The following is a 16741-nucleotide window of genomic DNA, read 5'->3' as shown; positions in this document are numbered from 1 at the left end:
TTCTTTAAATATAGGTTTTCTAATTGTGTGAAGTTTGGGAGTTTGCATCTTGGGTCTTCTATTGCTTTGCATGTGTACTTTACCTGTTCAAAATGTTTTCATGTAGAGTGCCTTGAGCCTGCAGGATCCGTTACCGTTTCAATGGGTATCGACTTCTGTGATTCTACTCAGACGGCCACTTTCCAGTTATGGTGAGTTCTTGGGGAGGGAGGGTAATATTTTGCTCTTGAAAGGTAAAAGTAGTGCATATTGAAAGTTGACTTGGCAGTAGCAGACTTGCTGTTTATTAAATGTTTAAAGAATTGAACAGTAGTTCACAACATGATGTATACCCAAGATGTTTTTAGAGGAATAAGACATATTGATTTTACTATTTTTTTGATTTTACTATTACAAGGATTATCAGTTTTCTTTACTATCAATTTCTTTACTGTTCCAAATTTTTTTAGACCTTGCTTCTAAAACCACAGATTTGATGGTAAGATGAAATCTAGGTTTGAAATCACATGTATTAATTCAAAAACTCTTTGACCAGTCAGGTTTGGGAGGTTCTGTTTTTCCCTTTTTGTAAATGATACCAAAAAGAAGCATGAACTCCTCTTCCAGTTTAGAATGACATCTCTTTTCCTGCATGTTTGTGGTTTTTTTTCCCCCATATCCTTGGAATTCTTCTTAGGAACACCACCTTGAAGGGAGCAGTCAGGTTTGACTAGTCTGCTAGCATGTTTTGTGTGTGTTCTTCCTTGTAAGAACTCACAAACAAAAAAGCACATAATGTGAGCAATTTTACTACCTTGAGTGCTTATGAAGTAACATTACTGCCAACTCCGGAATTTGCTGGCCAAAGAAGCTTATTCCTTACGCTGTAGATTCTTTTAAATTATTAGAGATGGAATGAAAACAAGTAACTGGCTGGCCAACTAGGTTTTGTATATATACTTAGATATTTGATTTATGCCTTTTATGCTCATTAATGGCACATTCAAGATCCTCTTTGTATGAGTTCCTGTTGCATTCTAGGCTAGCAGGGAACCTGTTCAGACAGTGAGAACTCAATATTAACTAGCCTTTGAAACCAGTTAAAATTTACAGTAGCAGTGTCCAAACAACAGGAATGAACAGGTGGGGGAAAGCTAGACACCTTCATTTAAGAGCTATTCAGGCAAATACAGTCTGCTTGAAACTATGTAAAGGCACTAAATAGATCTGCATGATATTTTTTTTTTCGCGTATTTTGAAATAATAATTTTTTACATATTTGTTGCAAAACGCACTACTTCCTATACTCTGCACAAAAAAGGACATTCACCTTGCTGCATTCCAGTTTAGGGGAAGCAGGAAACCCTTTGAGAAACTTCTGTTCCTCTTTCTGGAACACTGTAGAAATTTTCATGTAGTACTACTAAGCACATCTTGTGCAACTTACAGGTTATTAAATACAGTGGGATAATCTTAATAAAGATGTAGCTAAGTGACTCCAAAAGAACCGTTACTAAAATAAAATTGCTTGTTCTAGCAGCAAGGAGGTTTTAACATTCATTTTCACTCCCTCTCCTCTCCTCCGCTCCCCTCCCCCCTCCCCCCCCAAATCTTTTCCTGTAAAATGGATGCACATGTAGTAATTTTAAAAATATTAGTACCTCCAGCAAGATGTCTGCAGCATATAGTATATGTGCATCATTTTGTTGTAGCTGATTGTATGCAGTTTGCTGGAATTTGGAGACAGCTTTGGATTGTTGCCTGATTTGTTTGGGAAGTGAAGTTCTGTTCTAGGCAATGCAATTTCATAATTGCTTCAAAATGATAGGCTCTCTTTCCCTAAATATATTTTGGGGGGTTTTCTTTAAAAAAAGAATGTTCCTACTTTATAAACTGAGCATATTTTATACAGAGTGGATATTTTTCTTTCAAGTACATATTTTCAGTATACTAATGATTTGATTCCAAACTTATACCATTTATTGCTAAGAATCTTAGCAGTGATGAGGATAAGCAATGTAGCATAACACATTGATTTTATGCAGATCATCACCTTTATGCTTTGGGAGGTCTGCTGTATTAGTGATATATAAAAACTGATTACTTTCTCCAACATTGCCTAGTAATTGTTTATTATTTTCCTATTAGACAAACAAGACAGATCAATATTCCTGAACACCGACCAGACTATGAGTAACATCACTGTAAATAGATTTGCCTCAGACCTCAGCGGTGTATTCATTTTAATGATTTGGACAATGTGAGTCCAATGACAAAGCTCAAGCTAAGTTTAAAATTAAATTAAGAAAAGGAATTGCTTACTTTGTTCCTTTGCTAATTGATAAGGCCTTGTCTCTTTTACACTAGTTCTTAGAAATAGTATAAAAATAGGTAAAATGTCCTTTGAATTAAATTTGCTATTTTACTGTTAAAACATGTATTTTTCAAAATCCTGCTGATGTTCAGTATCATTGAAGAAATTGTACAGTGGCATGTTTTGGGGGAAATGTCTGACAGAACTCAGCTGTAGCCTTTTTGACATGTCGCACTTCTTAAAAAGCTTTTATCCAAAAGGAAGAATGACTTGTAGAAGTTTGTCAAAATGTAGTTGAAATACTGTGTACACAAAGGTGTTGATATTCTTGTATTTCCTGAGAGCATATCTTTATGAAAGACATTGTCAGTTATTTTGCATTTTTGTTAGAAGCATGTTCAGCAGTAAAGTGTTCCTAATCATAATAATTTTCTTTACGTTGTTCTAAGAGGAGCACTTTGTCTTGCATCAAATGTAATTGATCCTGAAGCAGTGTAATCACAATTACTCACTTTCTTAATTGGCCTGCCCAAAATCAGAAAATGGAAACCGATCGGCAGTGTTTAAATCAATAGCTTTGTAGTAAAGCTTGTGGGGGTAGGGAGATAGTGGTAATGGGTAGATCAATTGATCTTAGATGCCAATCATGGACTGTGTGTTTTGCATAGCAAACACTACCTTTCTGCTTGGGGATGTGCTGTTGTACTAGTGGTTCAATAAATACAAACTGTATAAAGAAAAAAAACTAACATGAGTAACAAAATATTTAGATCTGTTTTTGAATCTGTTGTACAAATCAAGGACAATGAAGGAGAAACTGCATTACAGAGGGACGTTCGAACAGCTGAGCTTTGAAAGACCTCCCTCGTAAAAACTATTTTTATTAAGCAAAGCTTACCGAGATCACACATCTAATTAAAAAGAGGTGAAACGCCTTAACTTGAAAATTGTGCCTAATGCGTTTATTTAGAATGTGTATTAGGATGCTCACACTATGTACTCGTAAGGAGAACATCTCTTCATTGCTATTTTTCTTGTGCCGTCTCCTTGGAGAGGCACACTACTTCAGCCACACTGGTGTTCTGCACAATAATGCCTCTCAAGCAGAAAGTTAAAGAGGAATAAATGGAGGGACTTAGTCTTTTAAAAGATTTTTGTGAGTGTTACTCATTCTTTTTGGGTTACTTTGTTCTGATTCTGTAAGCAGGACATACACAACTTAGAAGTGTAATGCGATTTGTTATCGGCTAACTCACATGCAAGGTAGTCTGAATTGTTGGATCCTAGTTAAGCATTACTATATTCACCATCCCAGTAAGAGAACTGTCTTTGGTAGGCAGGTACACATCAGTGGGCAGAGGAAAGTTTGGAACAGATCCTTGGTGTTGCAGAATGAATGCAGTACTGTGGAATTTTAATTTTTTTCCTTTGTCAGATTTTATATATTTCCACATTGGTGTGTTTTCTCTTGTATCCTTGAGCTCCTGGTAATCACTATCCTAATAATCCTGCCACTGTCTCTTATTTTACTTTTATTGTTTGGCATGTCTCTACTTTTCAGATATCCTTAGGTCATTCTGACAGCTTACCAGTTTCCTTAGATGTCTGAAAAAAGATTTGGGAGCTTTGCCATGTCAGAATTTAGCATTGGATCCTTGGAATTAAGACGTTTGAATCCCTGGAGAAGAAAGGAAAGGAAAGTTACAGAGACAGAGGGTTATGGCATATACATGCCTTTATCCTAATTTGTGTGCATATATTTGGCATGTCAGATTCCTGTCTGTATTTGTAAAACCCAGTAGGTGAATCACAGAACAATAGGGGTTGGAAGGAACCTTTGGAGGTCATCTAGTCCAACTCCCCTGCCAAAGCAGATTCACCTAGAGCAGGTTGCACAGGATCATGTCCAGGTGGGTTTTGAGTATTGCCAGAGAAGAAGACTTCACAACCTCTCTGGACAGCCTGTTCCAGTGCTCTGGCACCCTTAAAGTAAAGAAGTTTTTCCTTATGTTCAGATGGAATTCCCTGTGTTACATTTTGTGCCTGTTTTCTCTTGTCCTGTTGCTGAGTGCCACTGAAAAGAGTCTGACCCCATCCTCTTGACACCTGCCCCTTAGAAACTTACAAGCATTGATGAGTTCCCCTCTCAGTCTTCTCCAGAATAAACAGACCCAGGTCTCTCAGTCTTTTCTCCTAACAGATGTGCTCCAGTCCCTTGATCATCTTTGTAGTCCTCTGCTGGATTAGTTCTAGTAGTTCCTTGACTTTCTTGAACTGGGGAGCTCAGAACTGGGTACAGTACTCTAGATGTATCCTCACCAGGACAGAGTAGAGGGGGAAGATGACTTCCCTCAACCTGCTGGCCATGCTCTTCTTGATGCACCCCAGGATGCTATTGGCCTTCTTAGCCACAAGGGCACATTACTGGCTCATGATCAGCTTGTTGTCAACCAGGACTCCCAGATCCCTCGCTGCAGAGCTGCTTTTCAGCAGGTCAACCCCTAACCTGTACCAGTGGTATGGGATTATTCCACCCTAGGTGCAGGACTGTACACTTGCCCTTGTTTAACTTCATTAGGTTCCCCTCTGCCCAACTCTCCAGCCCATCCAGGGCTTGCTGAATGATTGCACAGCCTTCTGGTGTGTCAGCCACTCCTCCCAGTTTTCTGTCATGAGCAACTGGCTGAGGATATGTGCTGTCCCCTCATCTGTGTCATTGATGAATATCTTGAACAAAACTGGGCCCAGTACTGACCCCTGGGAAACACTAGTAGTTACAGGCCTCCAACTGGACACTGCACCACTGATCACAATCCTCTGAGCTCTGCCACTCAGCCAGTTCTCAATCCACCTCACTGTCCTCTCATCTAACCTATATTCCTAAGCCTACCTATAAGGATGGTATGGGATACAGTATCAAAAGCCTTGCTGAAGTCGAGGTAGACAACGTCCATTACTCTCCCCTCATCCGCCAGTCAGGCCATCAGAGAAGGCTATCAGATTGGTCAAGAATCCATGATCAATCCACCTCACTGTCCTCTCATCTAACCTATATTCCTAAGCCTACCTATAAGGATGGTATGGGATACAGTATCAAAACCCTTGCTGAAGTCGAGGTAGACAACGTCCATTACTCTCCCCTCATCCGCCAGTCAGGCCATCAGAGAAGGCTATCAGATTGGTCAAGAATCCATGATGACCACTCCCAATAACCTTCTTTTCCTCCACGTGCTTAGAGATGACATCCAAAGTGGGCTGTTCCATCACCTTTCCAAGGATGGAGGTGAGGATTCTTATAGGAGTCTGCGACCCTACATCACACCTCCCCAGGTGAAGGGGAGATGCCTCCTTTGCAACATTGAGAGCTGGAGAAGGAAGCTTGTCCTTGGCTCTTCTTCCCTATTCTTTTCATCCCATTTCCAAATTCTCTTACCTTTTCCCAAAGCCATGAAAGAACCACAGCTTTGAAGATAAAGTTAATTTACAGAGAACCTGTTTTCTTCTCCCTATTCTCTTGAAAAGTATGCCAGATGTTGTTTAGGTCTCTTTGAAATGACTTGGCATTGGGAATGTGTCTATGCCATGCATATCTTGCCCTAGTTTTCTCAAGGTTTAAGTGCAAAAAGTGTAGTCAGAGGTCCCAAAAAGAAAGAGATGGAATGAAAATTACTTCAGTGCCTTCCATTCTTGCTCCGGATAATGAGCTCATGGGAAAATAGTGTGACATCTGACAGAGGTTTTTTACAAGCATGGGCTGGTTACATTGTATTAGCATTTCCTAAGTCTCAGTGTTATTAGAAGAGTTGGGACCATGTACATAGAATCATATAGTCATTTAGGTTGGAAAAAACCTTTCAGATCTAATCCAACCATAAAGCTAACACTACCAAGTCTACCACTAAACTATGTCCCTAAGCACCACATCTACGTATCTTTTAAATACGTCCAAGGATGGTGATTCAACCACTCTCTGAGCAGCCTGTTCCAGTCCTTGGGCTACATAGTCTTCTGCAGTTGTTATGCTGATAGAAAAGAAAGCTGTCTATTCACCTCATCTGACCTGGACTGTATAAAGTGAGTGTTTTGCTGGTTTCTGCAGAGGAGTCTGGCGTAGCAGGAACAATATAGCATTTTCTTAAATGAAATAAATTCCATTAATGAGATTTGAAAAACCTTGTTCAGTTTGCTGTCTGCAGGTTCTACCTTATTGTAGAATCTTTTGCTCTATATTTTGTTTTCCAAGGAAGAGATTTTTTTGTAGTATGAAATTCTCTTACTTCGCGCTCTGTTGATGTAGGAATCTTCCCAAGTGGAACTTCTACCTGCAAGGAGGAATAAATGAAGAGGGTTGGTTGGGTAGCAGTCAGTATTTGTACTGAGTGCCTTCAGGTGTAGGTGCTAGCACAAAAGCATCTGCTTAAAATTATGTAGTAGAATATGTTATGGAATATATGCAGTGGAATATATTATGGAACGTATTTAAAGCTGATGTTAGAGATGCAGTGATTCACATCACTGTCACTTGCATATTCACTTGTTTCTTGCTGTTTCCTTCCCTAGTGCCTTGTCAGCAGATCACTAAGTTGTTTACAGGTATTAGATATTAAGACAAGCAATCTGGTACTCTTCTCTTTACTTCATTACTCTAAAGTAGTCAGTTGGCCCAGTTCCAGAAAACAAATATATCAAGATAGATAACTGACCTGGAAAAAGCAAGGCTGGGCATGAACAACTACTCTCATTTCTTCTGTGACCCTGGCCTTTTTTCTTGTAAAAGTAAGATGCCATCTTTTCCTCTCTTGAGTAAGACTATGAGCAAAGTCTCCTGTACTTCTCTATTCTATGTTTTGCAGGAACCTAGTGTGTTGCTCTTCCTCTTCCATTCCTTTTTTCTTATCATCTGTGGAGATTTTCTAAATGCAAAACAAAAATAATGAGCTGGTTTTGGATAGATGTATTCTGGGTCAAGCAGCTACCAGGAGTAAAACAAAAAAGGTTCATATATATATAGCAAGAAGAATATTTCCCAGCCTTTTATTACAATGATAATTTTTTTAAAGCTTTGAAAATTAAGGCTTTAAAGACTGCCATTGTAATATCTTCTAAGAACTCATTTACAAGTGATATTATTATTTGTATTAGTTTTAAAGAAGATGTTGCCATCATTGTCCTCAAGGCTTTTATTATGGTAGTGAACTTTCTTTACCAGGAACCCTTTCGAACCAATCCTTTAAAAAAAAAAATTGAGGGAAGAGAAAGGGAATAAGGGAAATGGACACTGGTTTCAAATGACAGGTTGTTTCCACTGCAGCCATATGAAGACCAGTTAAAACTCTGCGTCTTCTAAAGGATTGAATGTTAGTATTGCAGTGTCATTTATCACGGAGATGGTAAGTCTCTCTGTGTTCCTGTGTGGAAGCATTATCATCTCTCACTTGTTCATCTTAATTGGGTACATCAGAAGATAAGTTCATGTGATGTTTGTAATTACATCATGAAAGTGGTGTAATTCTTTTAAAAATACAATAGTTTAACAACTATAAAGGCAACAGTAAGATTAAAGGTGTCTGACATTATTTGCCCCTAGGTTAACAATTAAGTACAAAACAGATCTTGTGAACTAGTGGTGAGATACTGTTCTCAGACATCCCTATTTGTTTGATACTTTTCAATCTTCTTGCCGTAGGTTTCTCATTAAGCATACATGTTCCACATGGGATGTAACTTTTCATTTGTACTTGCTAATACCAGAGAATGCAGTCATTAACTTTTGAAATCTAAAACCAGTTATATTTATAGACTTGAGAAGCTTTGTTTTTTTTCTGATAAGCTTCTTCAGCTTGGTCTTCCAGGAGAGTTAGAGAAGTTTCAGTGCAGCTTGAACCAATTGCCTGCCAGATTCTTAAATGTTAATGTTCAAGCTCCAAACCGCTTCTGCAGTTTTTTGTTTAAACATCATTTATACTAATGATAGCATTCAAAGTATACATAAATAAGTTAAATACACTGGAATTTAGTTCACTAGGTATTGGGGTGAATTACGTAGTTGTAATGCAAGACTCAATTTTATTATTAAACTTACCCATTAAATATCTGATGAAATCTCCATCTTTGGAGATACTCAAAGCTCAAATGGACAAGGCCCTGAGCAATGTGAACTAAGGTGGCTCTGGATTGAGCAGGAGGTAGGACCAGGTGATTTCCAGATGTCCTTCCAACCTGAATTGCTCTATGGCTCTATGGAACTATGAAATTACTTTTGTTAAATTAGATATTACTAGATCTCTAATATAGAGATGTAGTAAAAGAGATGCAGTTCAATAAAAAAAAGCTGTGTATTTAGCCTGTAAAGTGTGTGATAAAAAGAATGATAAAAGGAAGGTTGATTTTCTCTAGCTGAAAAAGAAATTTACTGAATGAAGTACACTGAAATTAAAGTAATGCAAAATAAACCAGGTACTAGCTAAAGTGAAATTAAGAACAAAGTGGTTTGAAGAACAACTGGCAATCAGAATTTCTGCTTACAGACTATGAAGAGCTCATAGTTTATCAAAAACTGTCTATTAGCTTTTTAATCACTAGGGAAAGGGAAGTGGAATGTTTGTTAACAGCAGAGGTGTCGAGTGGTCCTCTTGAGCAGTTACAGCCATAGAAAACTCAAGCTGTGCTCATGACTTTCTTATTTATTGTGAAAAGATTGTTACAAGCATTTCAAAGCAATCTAAATATTGATCCTGTAAGTCAAGTTTATGTACAAATGGCATGTCCAGTCCATGTAGGACATGAATCACTGTACACAAAACTGTTTATCTGTTTTATGCTGAATGAGGTAGTGCACATCTTAAGTATGAAAGATAACATTGATTGAACAATTCTTTGGACTATCAGTTGAACAATACCAGTGAAAGTATTGTTAAAAGTTGTAGTCATATAATCCAAGCAGTATATACAAACAGCAAAAAGGTATGAGGCAGTTGATTAAAGACCTTTCCTTCAGCTTCTAATATGAGGGAGTTCTTGATCAGATTTCAAAGGAGAGATTAAAGAAAAAAAAATTTAGGAGGGAGACACATTTGTTTTCAATATTATTTAACTACTGCTGTTTTTTCCATCAGTCTATCTTATTTCAGAATTTGTTATAAAATATCAGTAACAAATGTTTGAGGTAATTTAAATGCCATGGATATTAATTGATGAAATATATGTTCCATTCAAATGATCATATCATTGTATTTAAGTAGGGTATCTGAGGCATATCAGCAATTGTATGTATTGACTATTTGGTGCATCTGCAAAAAAAAAAAAAGTGTTCTTTCTTTTCTAAAAATTTCTGATGCCTCAAAGCAATAGCAAGGATTCCGATTGCATGTACTAATCCTGAATTGCTAGGCAAATCGTTTATGGTATAGTTAGTCAATCAAACATAGCAGAGTGATTGTATCTTGAGTTTCTGTAGACTTGGAGAACTCAAGAGGAGATAGTTGAAAACTCAGAGAATTGAAGGGACTGGGAGAGCAAGTTCACTGTATGGTATTTATTTCTTAAGGAGGGATCTATAGCATTTGATAGTAGTATTCTACTACTGATTGCAATTTTTTTAGCTCTTTGCCAATACAAAAACTGGCTCAAATTCTGCGATTTTCCAGTGTGCTTTTACATCAACCAGTATGCTGTGTGGTTTTGCTGAAATACACAAAATGCTGTGAAATTGCAGTGATCAAGGATAGTTCTTCTTTAGTCCTAAATATATTGTTTGGTTTGTTTGGGTTTTTTTTTTTTCAGAGAGTAATAATCCTTTTTGTCTGAAATTACACGTTTCCAAAGTTTAGACCTATTTCTGGGACAGCTGTGGCAGATGACAGAAATTGTGTGCAACAGTTCTTTCAAAGGAATTGTAAAATGCGTAATAATTTGTCCCTTGCAAGCATTTAGTTTGAGTGTGATGCCTTACAGATCACAAATAAACATTAATATGAGTAAAAGGTATGTTTTCAGATATACAAGAACGTGCATACTATACTAATACTACATTTGTACTGGAGGAAATGGATCAGCTTTACTGCTGTAAGAAATTAGCAGGCTTTTGGATTAACAACATTGAAATTCTTGTACTGTTTATAGATTTCATAGTAAATTTGCAGCTGATATGTATATATTAATCTGTGTTAAAGCATTTGGTTGAGTCTCTGTAATTTCTCTTTTCCCAGCACAAAGGATGATCATTTCAATGTTAACATTCAACCCCCTGTTGGAGAACTGCTTTTGCCTGTCACTATGTCAGAGAAAGACTTTAAGAAGGAGCAAGGTGAGAAATATTTCAGCAGCTTCAAAAAATGCATTTGGATGAGAAGAGGGCTGTGTGCCTTTCTAAGCGTACAGCAAGTGCTTCTAGCATAGTTGTGTTAGTCTCTGTTAGTATTCAGACTGATACTAATTATTTAATTAAAAAATATCTTTGAAAGGATGTATTTGACAGCTTTTCAGTGTGCCTTTAAAAGCATAAAGCTCATCTTTTACCCTGAAACAGTCTTTTGCCTCAGAGAGTTTTGGCTTCCTATCATGAAGTGTGAATGTCTTTCCTGCTAGTAGTAAAGCAGAAAGTTGGAACCCCTGCTCGAGGAAATAAACCAAATATACATTGATATGGTGTCTGTCTTTACTCATCTTTATTCCAAGACTACTTTTAAATACTATTAGTGTATCTGTTCCTCAGCTACTATGAACACAATTTTAGTCTTTTTCCTTTCAGACATTTCATACAAAAAATGTTATTTTTTGAATACTGTGTTAGAAAAGTGACGTCTTCTATATACTTCTGCATTCTTCTAATGTTGCATCTTTAAAGAATGTGAGTTTTTTATGCTAGTGCAAAGACAAACCTCCTTAAGAGCTTTTAGTGGCTTCAATATTTTATAAAAAAAAAAATAGAGAAAATTGTACTTAGCTTTGACCATGTGTTAAATGGAACAGTCCATACTGCTACCCTTAATTTGGTTATGATTTTAAAATACAAATGATTACATTTTGGATGCATTCAAATGTAATGATGTTTACTCATCTATCTCAATGTATGGGGATTTACACGTGTAAATCTCTTCATATTGAGATGAGAATATACCCATGGGATCCTGTCTCATTGCTGTGTAAGGCTCAGAAACTCAGTATATCCATCAAGCAGTCAAGAACACCAATGAGTAATACCATGTATTATTAATTATAGCTCTTGAGCATTTCTTGCTATTGTATTTTTTAATGATTAAGAAAGTAGTTTTATATATAATTTAGATCATTTTCGGTTAAGCTTATGGCTGCAGTGAAAAGTTAGGATTGTGCTTTGTTTTCTTAACCAATTGATACTTATTTGCTGTTCTTACCCTTTGCTGGCTAAAGCCTGCCTCTCTGCTTTATACCTGCTCAGCAAACCAAGGTGAGTGATTGAATGAGGCTGTGGCACATTTATTTTAAACTGTTCCCTTCTAAAAATTGTAGCTGAGGTTGTAGTGAAAGGAAGGCAGGGTACTGTGCTTCTCTTTCCCCCTCCTCACCCCCCTGTTTTTGTATTTCCTTGCTTTGTGATATTTTGATAGAGTTTTTGTATGTTTTACTGTGACTGAGGGCTTTTTTTCCTCCTGACTGGCCATACAGAACCACGAGCACATAGAAGAAGTGTACTTGGAGAATAGCTGTGGTCCTCTGTGGAGTTGTTGCCAAAATTCCTTTTTCTTCTGCCATTTTACTTCTATGGTTGTTGATTATTTGTCTGAATAAATCTGGCAGCTGTTTGCTATGTTTAATAGAGCAGAAAGGCTACTCTGAATAAAGCTATTTGAAAATTTGTTTATATGAAGTATTTGTAAATCCATGAAGGTCTCTTGGCATTTCTGTATCGCTCTCTCTGTCTTCCTGAATTCATTCTTTGATGCAGGACTTGACGCTAGCAAATTTACCACAGGTTTAAAAACCTTTTCTATTGCATCTTTTTTCTTATAGATATCAGCTGTTTCAGAATATTCGTGGTAATAGAGGTCTCAGTTCCAAATTTTACATAAGTATTATTACAATGATCTAGGAGCAGCTAGCATTTGGGGAGAATTACTATGTGATCTTGCTAAATGAAAAATCCAAATTACTATAATAAATGCAGGGCAATTTTGAAGTTGGTATATATTATTCTATTTTGTGTTTAACTTCAATTTGTCTGTATTCTCCAAATGAATCTGATTTATATAACTTATTTTTCCGTTGTCGTGCTTTTTCTTTTTCCTTTTTTTTGTTATTTTCGGACATGAGTCTTGTACCTAGAGATACCTTATTTTGTTTGCAACCAAAACAAATAGGTGAAAACTAGTGAAGGAATGAGGAGAACATTAGAAATGCAAGATTATATTGGGGGAGAATGAGAATATGTATGGGTTTTAAGGATTTTTACATCTAAATTGCATGTGTAACCTAATAAGAATGCTGGAGAGGAAATAGCCGGTATTATGCTGCTATGTAGAAGACAATTCATTGCTAAACATCTTTACTCAATTACAGTCTGCTGTTTTGCATTGTCTGTTACATTTGTATATGTCCATTTTCTTCCTGATGGCATAAGGAGAGAGAAACAGACAGGTTATTGAATATTCATGGCTGTGAAGGTTATCTAGTGGTAGCGGCAGAACCTTGAAAGCTGGATTTATCCACAGGCTGCACATGATACGTTTAGCCTTGCTACACCGTCTTGCCTTCCTCTCCTTCCTCTCCCTTCCCTTCCCTCCCCTTCCCTCCTGAGCTGGGGAATCCTCCCGTGAGGTAATTCCCTAGAGTAGCAGCTGAGTTAGTAGTTCACACTGTGGTTGACAATTTGGAAGCAGTGGATAAAAACGGTATTGCCAAACTACTCTTTGCCTTTCTGGTTAAGTTTTTCTACTGATCTTCAGGCCTTGGGATTTCATACCCTCTTTTACATCACATCCCCATGAAAAGTCTGGTTTCCGTAGCAGGAATTCTGCATGAGTGAGACATGTATTGTTGGATTCTCTGTATACAAATTTTCACTTGTCTGCTGTTTTTAAAAATCAGTAGCAAAACTCCCCTTACCTTAGTTCAGAACAGGACTAGTCTGGTAGCTAACAAACCTTGTTGCCTACTACTGTAATTTTGCCAATTTAATTTCCTTTTATTATTAAAAATGTGTAATTTCATTGTATCAGTTAGTTAACCCAGATTAATTGTTGATCTGACTGGGGTTTTTTTAGATTCTCATGTTTCAAGCAATGTTAAAGTTGGCATGTGACTGTTACAGCTGGATATTAATCAGAATTTTTATGAAGGGGTTTTTAAAATAGCCAGTTAAAACTATTTTAAGTATAAATACTTTTATTTCCCCCCTACGGACATGTATTATTTTCTTGGGTTTTTTTTTTAAAAGACTATACCTGATTCACATCAAAAAAATTTGTAAAAACCACAAACATAAAACAAACACCTTGGTTAAGTAAACAAATTGTTTACCTAATTTTATTAAGATTTATATATCCAACTTGTTTTCGTAACAAGCAAGATGCTAATTCTTTAAATGGTTGGACATTTACTATTTTCTGGCCCTTGACTACCACGAGCAATCATATTTGATGCCCCTTAATTAGAGCACCCTTTTTTCTTTCCAGGTTCTTTTCCACCTCAGCAATCGAGACAATACATTTGCTTACCATGCTGCTCTCCAAAGTGTTCTTTTGCATGTAAATTAATCTTGATTCAGTTTACACTGTCATGCTGAGTGGTACAAATTGCCTATAACAATAAAACAGCATGAGTTAAAAATAAAGGGGGGTGAAAAGGCAGATTGAATGTGTGCCTTACTTGATAGGATGTTACTTTGCTTTATGCCAATACATTAGTCGACGATAATGAATCTTCTGTTCTGAAAAGCATGGTTTAGTTGATTTTTTTAATTTTACTTCAATGGAGCAGTACCTTGTCTTTTATAGAACAAGTTAGACAAACCATTAATGACAAGAGTGTTAAGGTTAAATATGAAGCAATGCATTCACTTCTCTGAGTGCTATCCATCTTTCCATTTACAGGAGCTTGACAAAAGTACTGGCTTTGTACAACATTTCCTTTAATTACATGCTGCGGGAAACAGGCTTTTAACATAAACATAGTTGCATTCATTTATTCAGCATTTGCTCTTCAATAGAGCTTAATGGAGAAGGTTTAAATCCTAAATGAGTACACACATCTCTCAGCAGTGTTATGTCAGTCCCTGTGCTCTGCTTAAAAGCAGTTTTAGTCTGCGTATGTAGTTTTTAAAGCTTTTGCCTAATAGTGAAGTTAAACAATTTGAAACAGAATGTTCTATTCCCAAGATAAAGCTGATCTTTATAGAAGTTGCTTGCTTATTTTTGTTCTATTCAAGAGCAGATCATGTTCAAAAATATCCCATTATTTACTCAAGCTGTTCCATTTTTTATAATATTTCTTTTTTAAATATTTGTTCTTTTTAATATTTCTTTTTATTAATATTTTGTATTTTGTGACACATCTAGTGCATATTCTACTGCATTAAAATTTTGGATTTATTTTTTAATTGCTCTATTAAACATCTTAGTGCCATTTACTCTGGGTTAGAACTGTATGTGCAGCCCTAAAATATTAGCCTTTTGAGACTTTTGCATTGTTTTTGTTGTTAATGTTATTGTGGATTGCAGATGCTTCGTATTTCTGCCTAAAGCACTGTTCTCCATTGTTGTCTACATTTTCAGCTTCTGAACACAGTGTAAAAATACACACATAATGTTAAGTTGTAGTTACTGTTAGGTTTTAATCAATGCGAGCGTCTGGCAAATCATTCTTCTAAACAATGGGTGTTGATAGAAAAGTGGGGTTTTTTGTTAAAATGACCTTGAACAACATTTCTTTCTTTACTTTTTTTTTTTGTCATATGTTTGGATGTAATCTTGATATTTCTGTTCCATTTTGCAGTGATATTCAGATTATTTTAATCAAATAGTTTATCATGACATTTTAGAGAGATGGATACTAACTGAATTTCCCAGTTTCTGATGTTGTGACTTTATCTTCATGAACTAAATTGAACCAATGACTACTATCTGAATTTCAAGATTTTTTTTAGCAATCGGATATGAAATTATAATTAAATGCAGTAGTTTTATGATTGAAAGATTAGAAGGTGTCTTTGTATATGTCTTACTGAAGCCGAACTTTTCCATATCAGTCTTACTTAATGTTTCATTTCTGCGATTATGTTCTTCTTTTAAGTTATGCTTTTTGTAAAAAAGAACAATCTTGATTTCACAGTTGTATTAGTATCACATGTAACATTGTTCAGTTATTAGTAATTTGTTTCTAACAATAGGGCATCACAAGTAATACATTAAACCGATGTAATTATATAATTTCTTATAAAATTGTTTTCTTGATGAATGATTTAACTTTTAATGCAAATGTGGGGGGTTGTTTAGAAGTCTCTTATTTTGGCTATATGCTTAATAAGCAAGCAAATCTTAAAGTATTCATAATGAAATACTTAATGTTTCAGGGATGCTGACAGGAATGAATGAGACATCTGCTACAATAGCTGTGGCTCCACAGAACTCTACTAGACTTGTAATAATTGAGAGGGTAGTGAAGGCAGCAAACCTGGGTGTAGTCCCTTCTGGTCAAGATAACATACACAGGTAAGATGATATGTCATTCGTAGCGGAACCATCTTTTAACACGAATATGTTAGTTCCAAATTCACGGACGTTTGATAAAGTTCGGGAAAATTTTATTATCCACCCCTTTAATGGATAAGGTACCCAACTATACTGTAACATAGAACCCTAAGCACATGTTAACTTGAGCCTAAGAACTCCCAAGCTGTTTATTTGAATGAATATAGAACAATCAAATATCTAGACTTCACTGTACACAGTTAGGGGGAATTCTCCTGTCCTGGTTTTCTTTCAAAGAGAAAAGGTAGGCTTTTGAAACACAGTACTTTCAAGAACATCTATATGGGTTTTTTTACTTTTGTTTCTGAAAGTAAGTGGCCTTATTCAGGTTTATCATCTGTGAGAAGCAGCTTGTTTTTCCCACGTTAATTTTTGACGTACGATACCCAACTAAACACAGAACATGATATATTTTTTTCAGTTGGAAGAACATTTTTTTAAATGCAGATTGAACCCTAAATTGAACATGTCCTGGTTCTTCCGAAATGTATACATATATGTATATGCAAGGAAAAAAAGTGATCAGCTAAGAAAGTCATTGGCCCTGTCTAAATTTCGGATGTTATTTGTATTTCATCCGAAAGCTGTGGCTCAGAATGTCAGTGGTATTGATATGACTGTTGGTTAATGACAGCTTGTAATGTGATTGACTCAAAATATTTAGTCCTGTGAATCTGTATGGCTTCTCACTTGTGACAGGACCAAACAGGAAAATTGCCACGTG

At 36.2% G+C, this 16741-nt stretch overlaps 1 protein-coding gene across 2 annotated transcripts in view; it reads left to right on the top strand.

Annotated features, from left to right (window-relative positions):
- Positions 1-16741, top strand: part of AP3B1 (adaptor-related protein complex 3, beta 1 subunit) — a 157618-nt gene that overhangs the window by 128021 nt on the left and 12856 nt on the right. For both annotated transcript variants that reach the window (XM_014965043.1, XM_014965044.1), the window contains 3 exons: positions 107-191; positions 10501-10598; positions 15840-15978. In XM_014965043.1, coding sequence (XP_014820529.1) covers positions 107-191; positions 10501-10598; positions 15840-15978 — 322 coding nt within the window. The remainder of the gene's footprint in view (positions 1-106; positions 192-10500; positions 10599-15839; positions 15979-16741) is intronic.

This window comes from Calidris pugnax, unplaced genomic scaffold (genome assembly GCF_001431845.1).
Source record: "Calidris pugnax isolate Ruff unplaced genomic scaffold, ASM143184v1 scaffold273, whole genome shotgun sequence".
NCBI lineage: Eukaryota > Metazoa > Chordata > Aves > Charadriiformes > Scolopacidae > Calidris > Calidris pugnax.
Note: the sequence above shows the minus strand (reverse complement) of the source record. Positions and strands in the feature narration are given on the sequence as shown.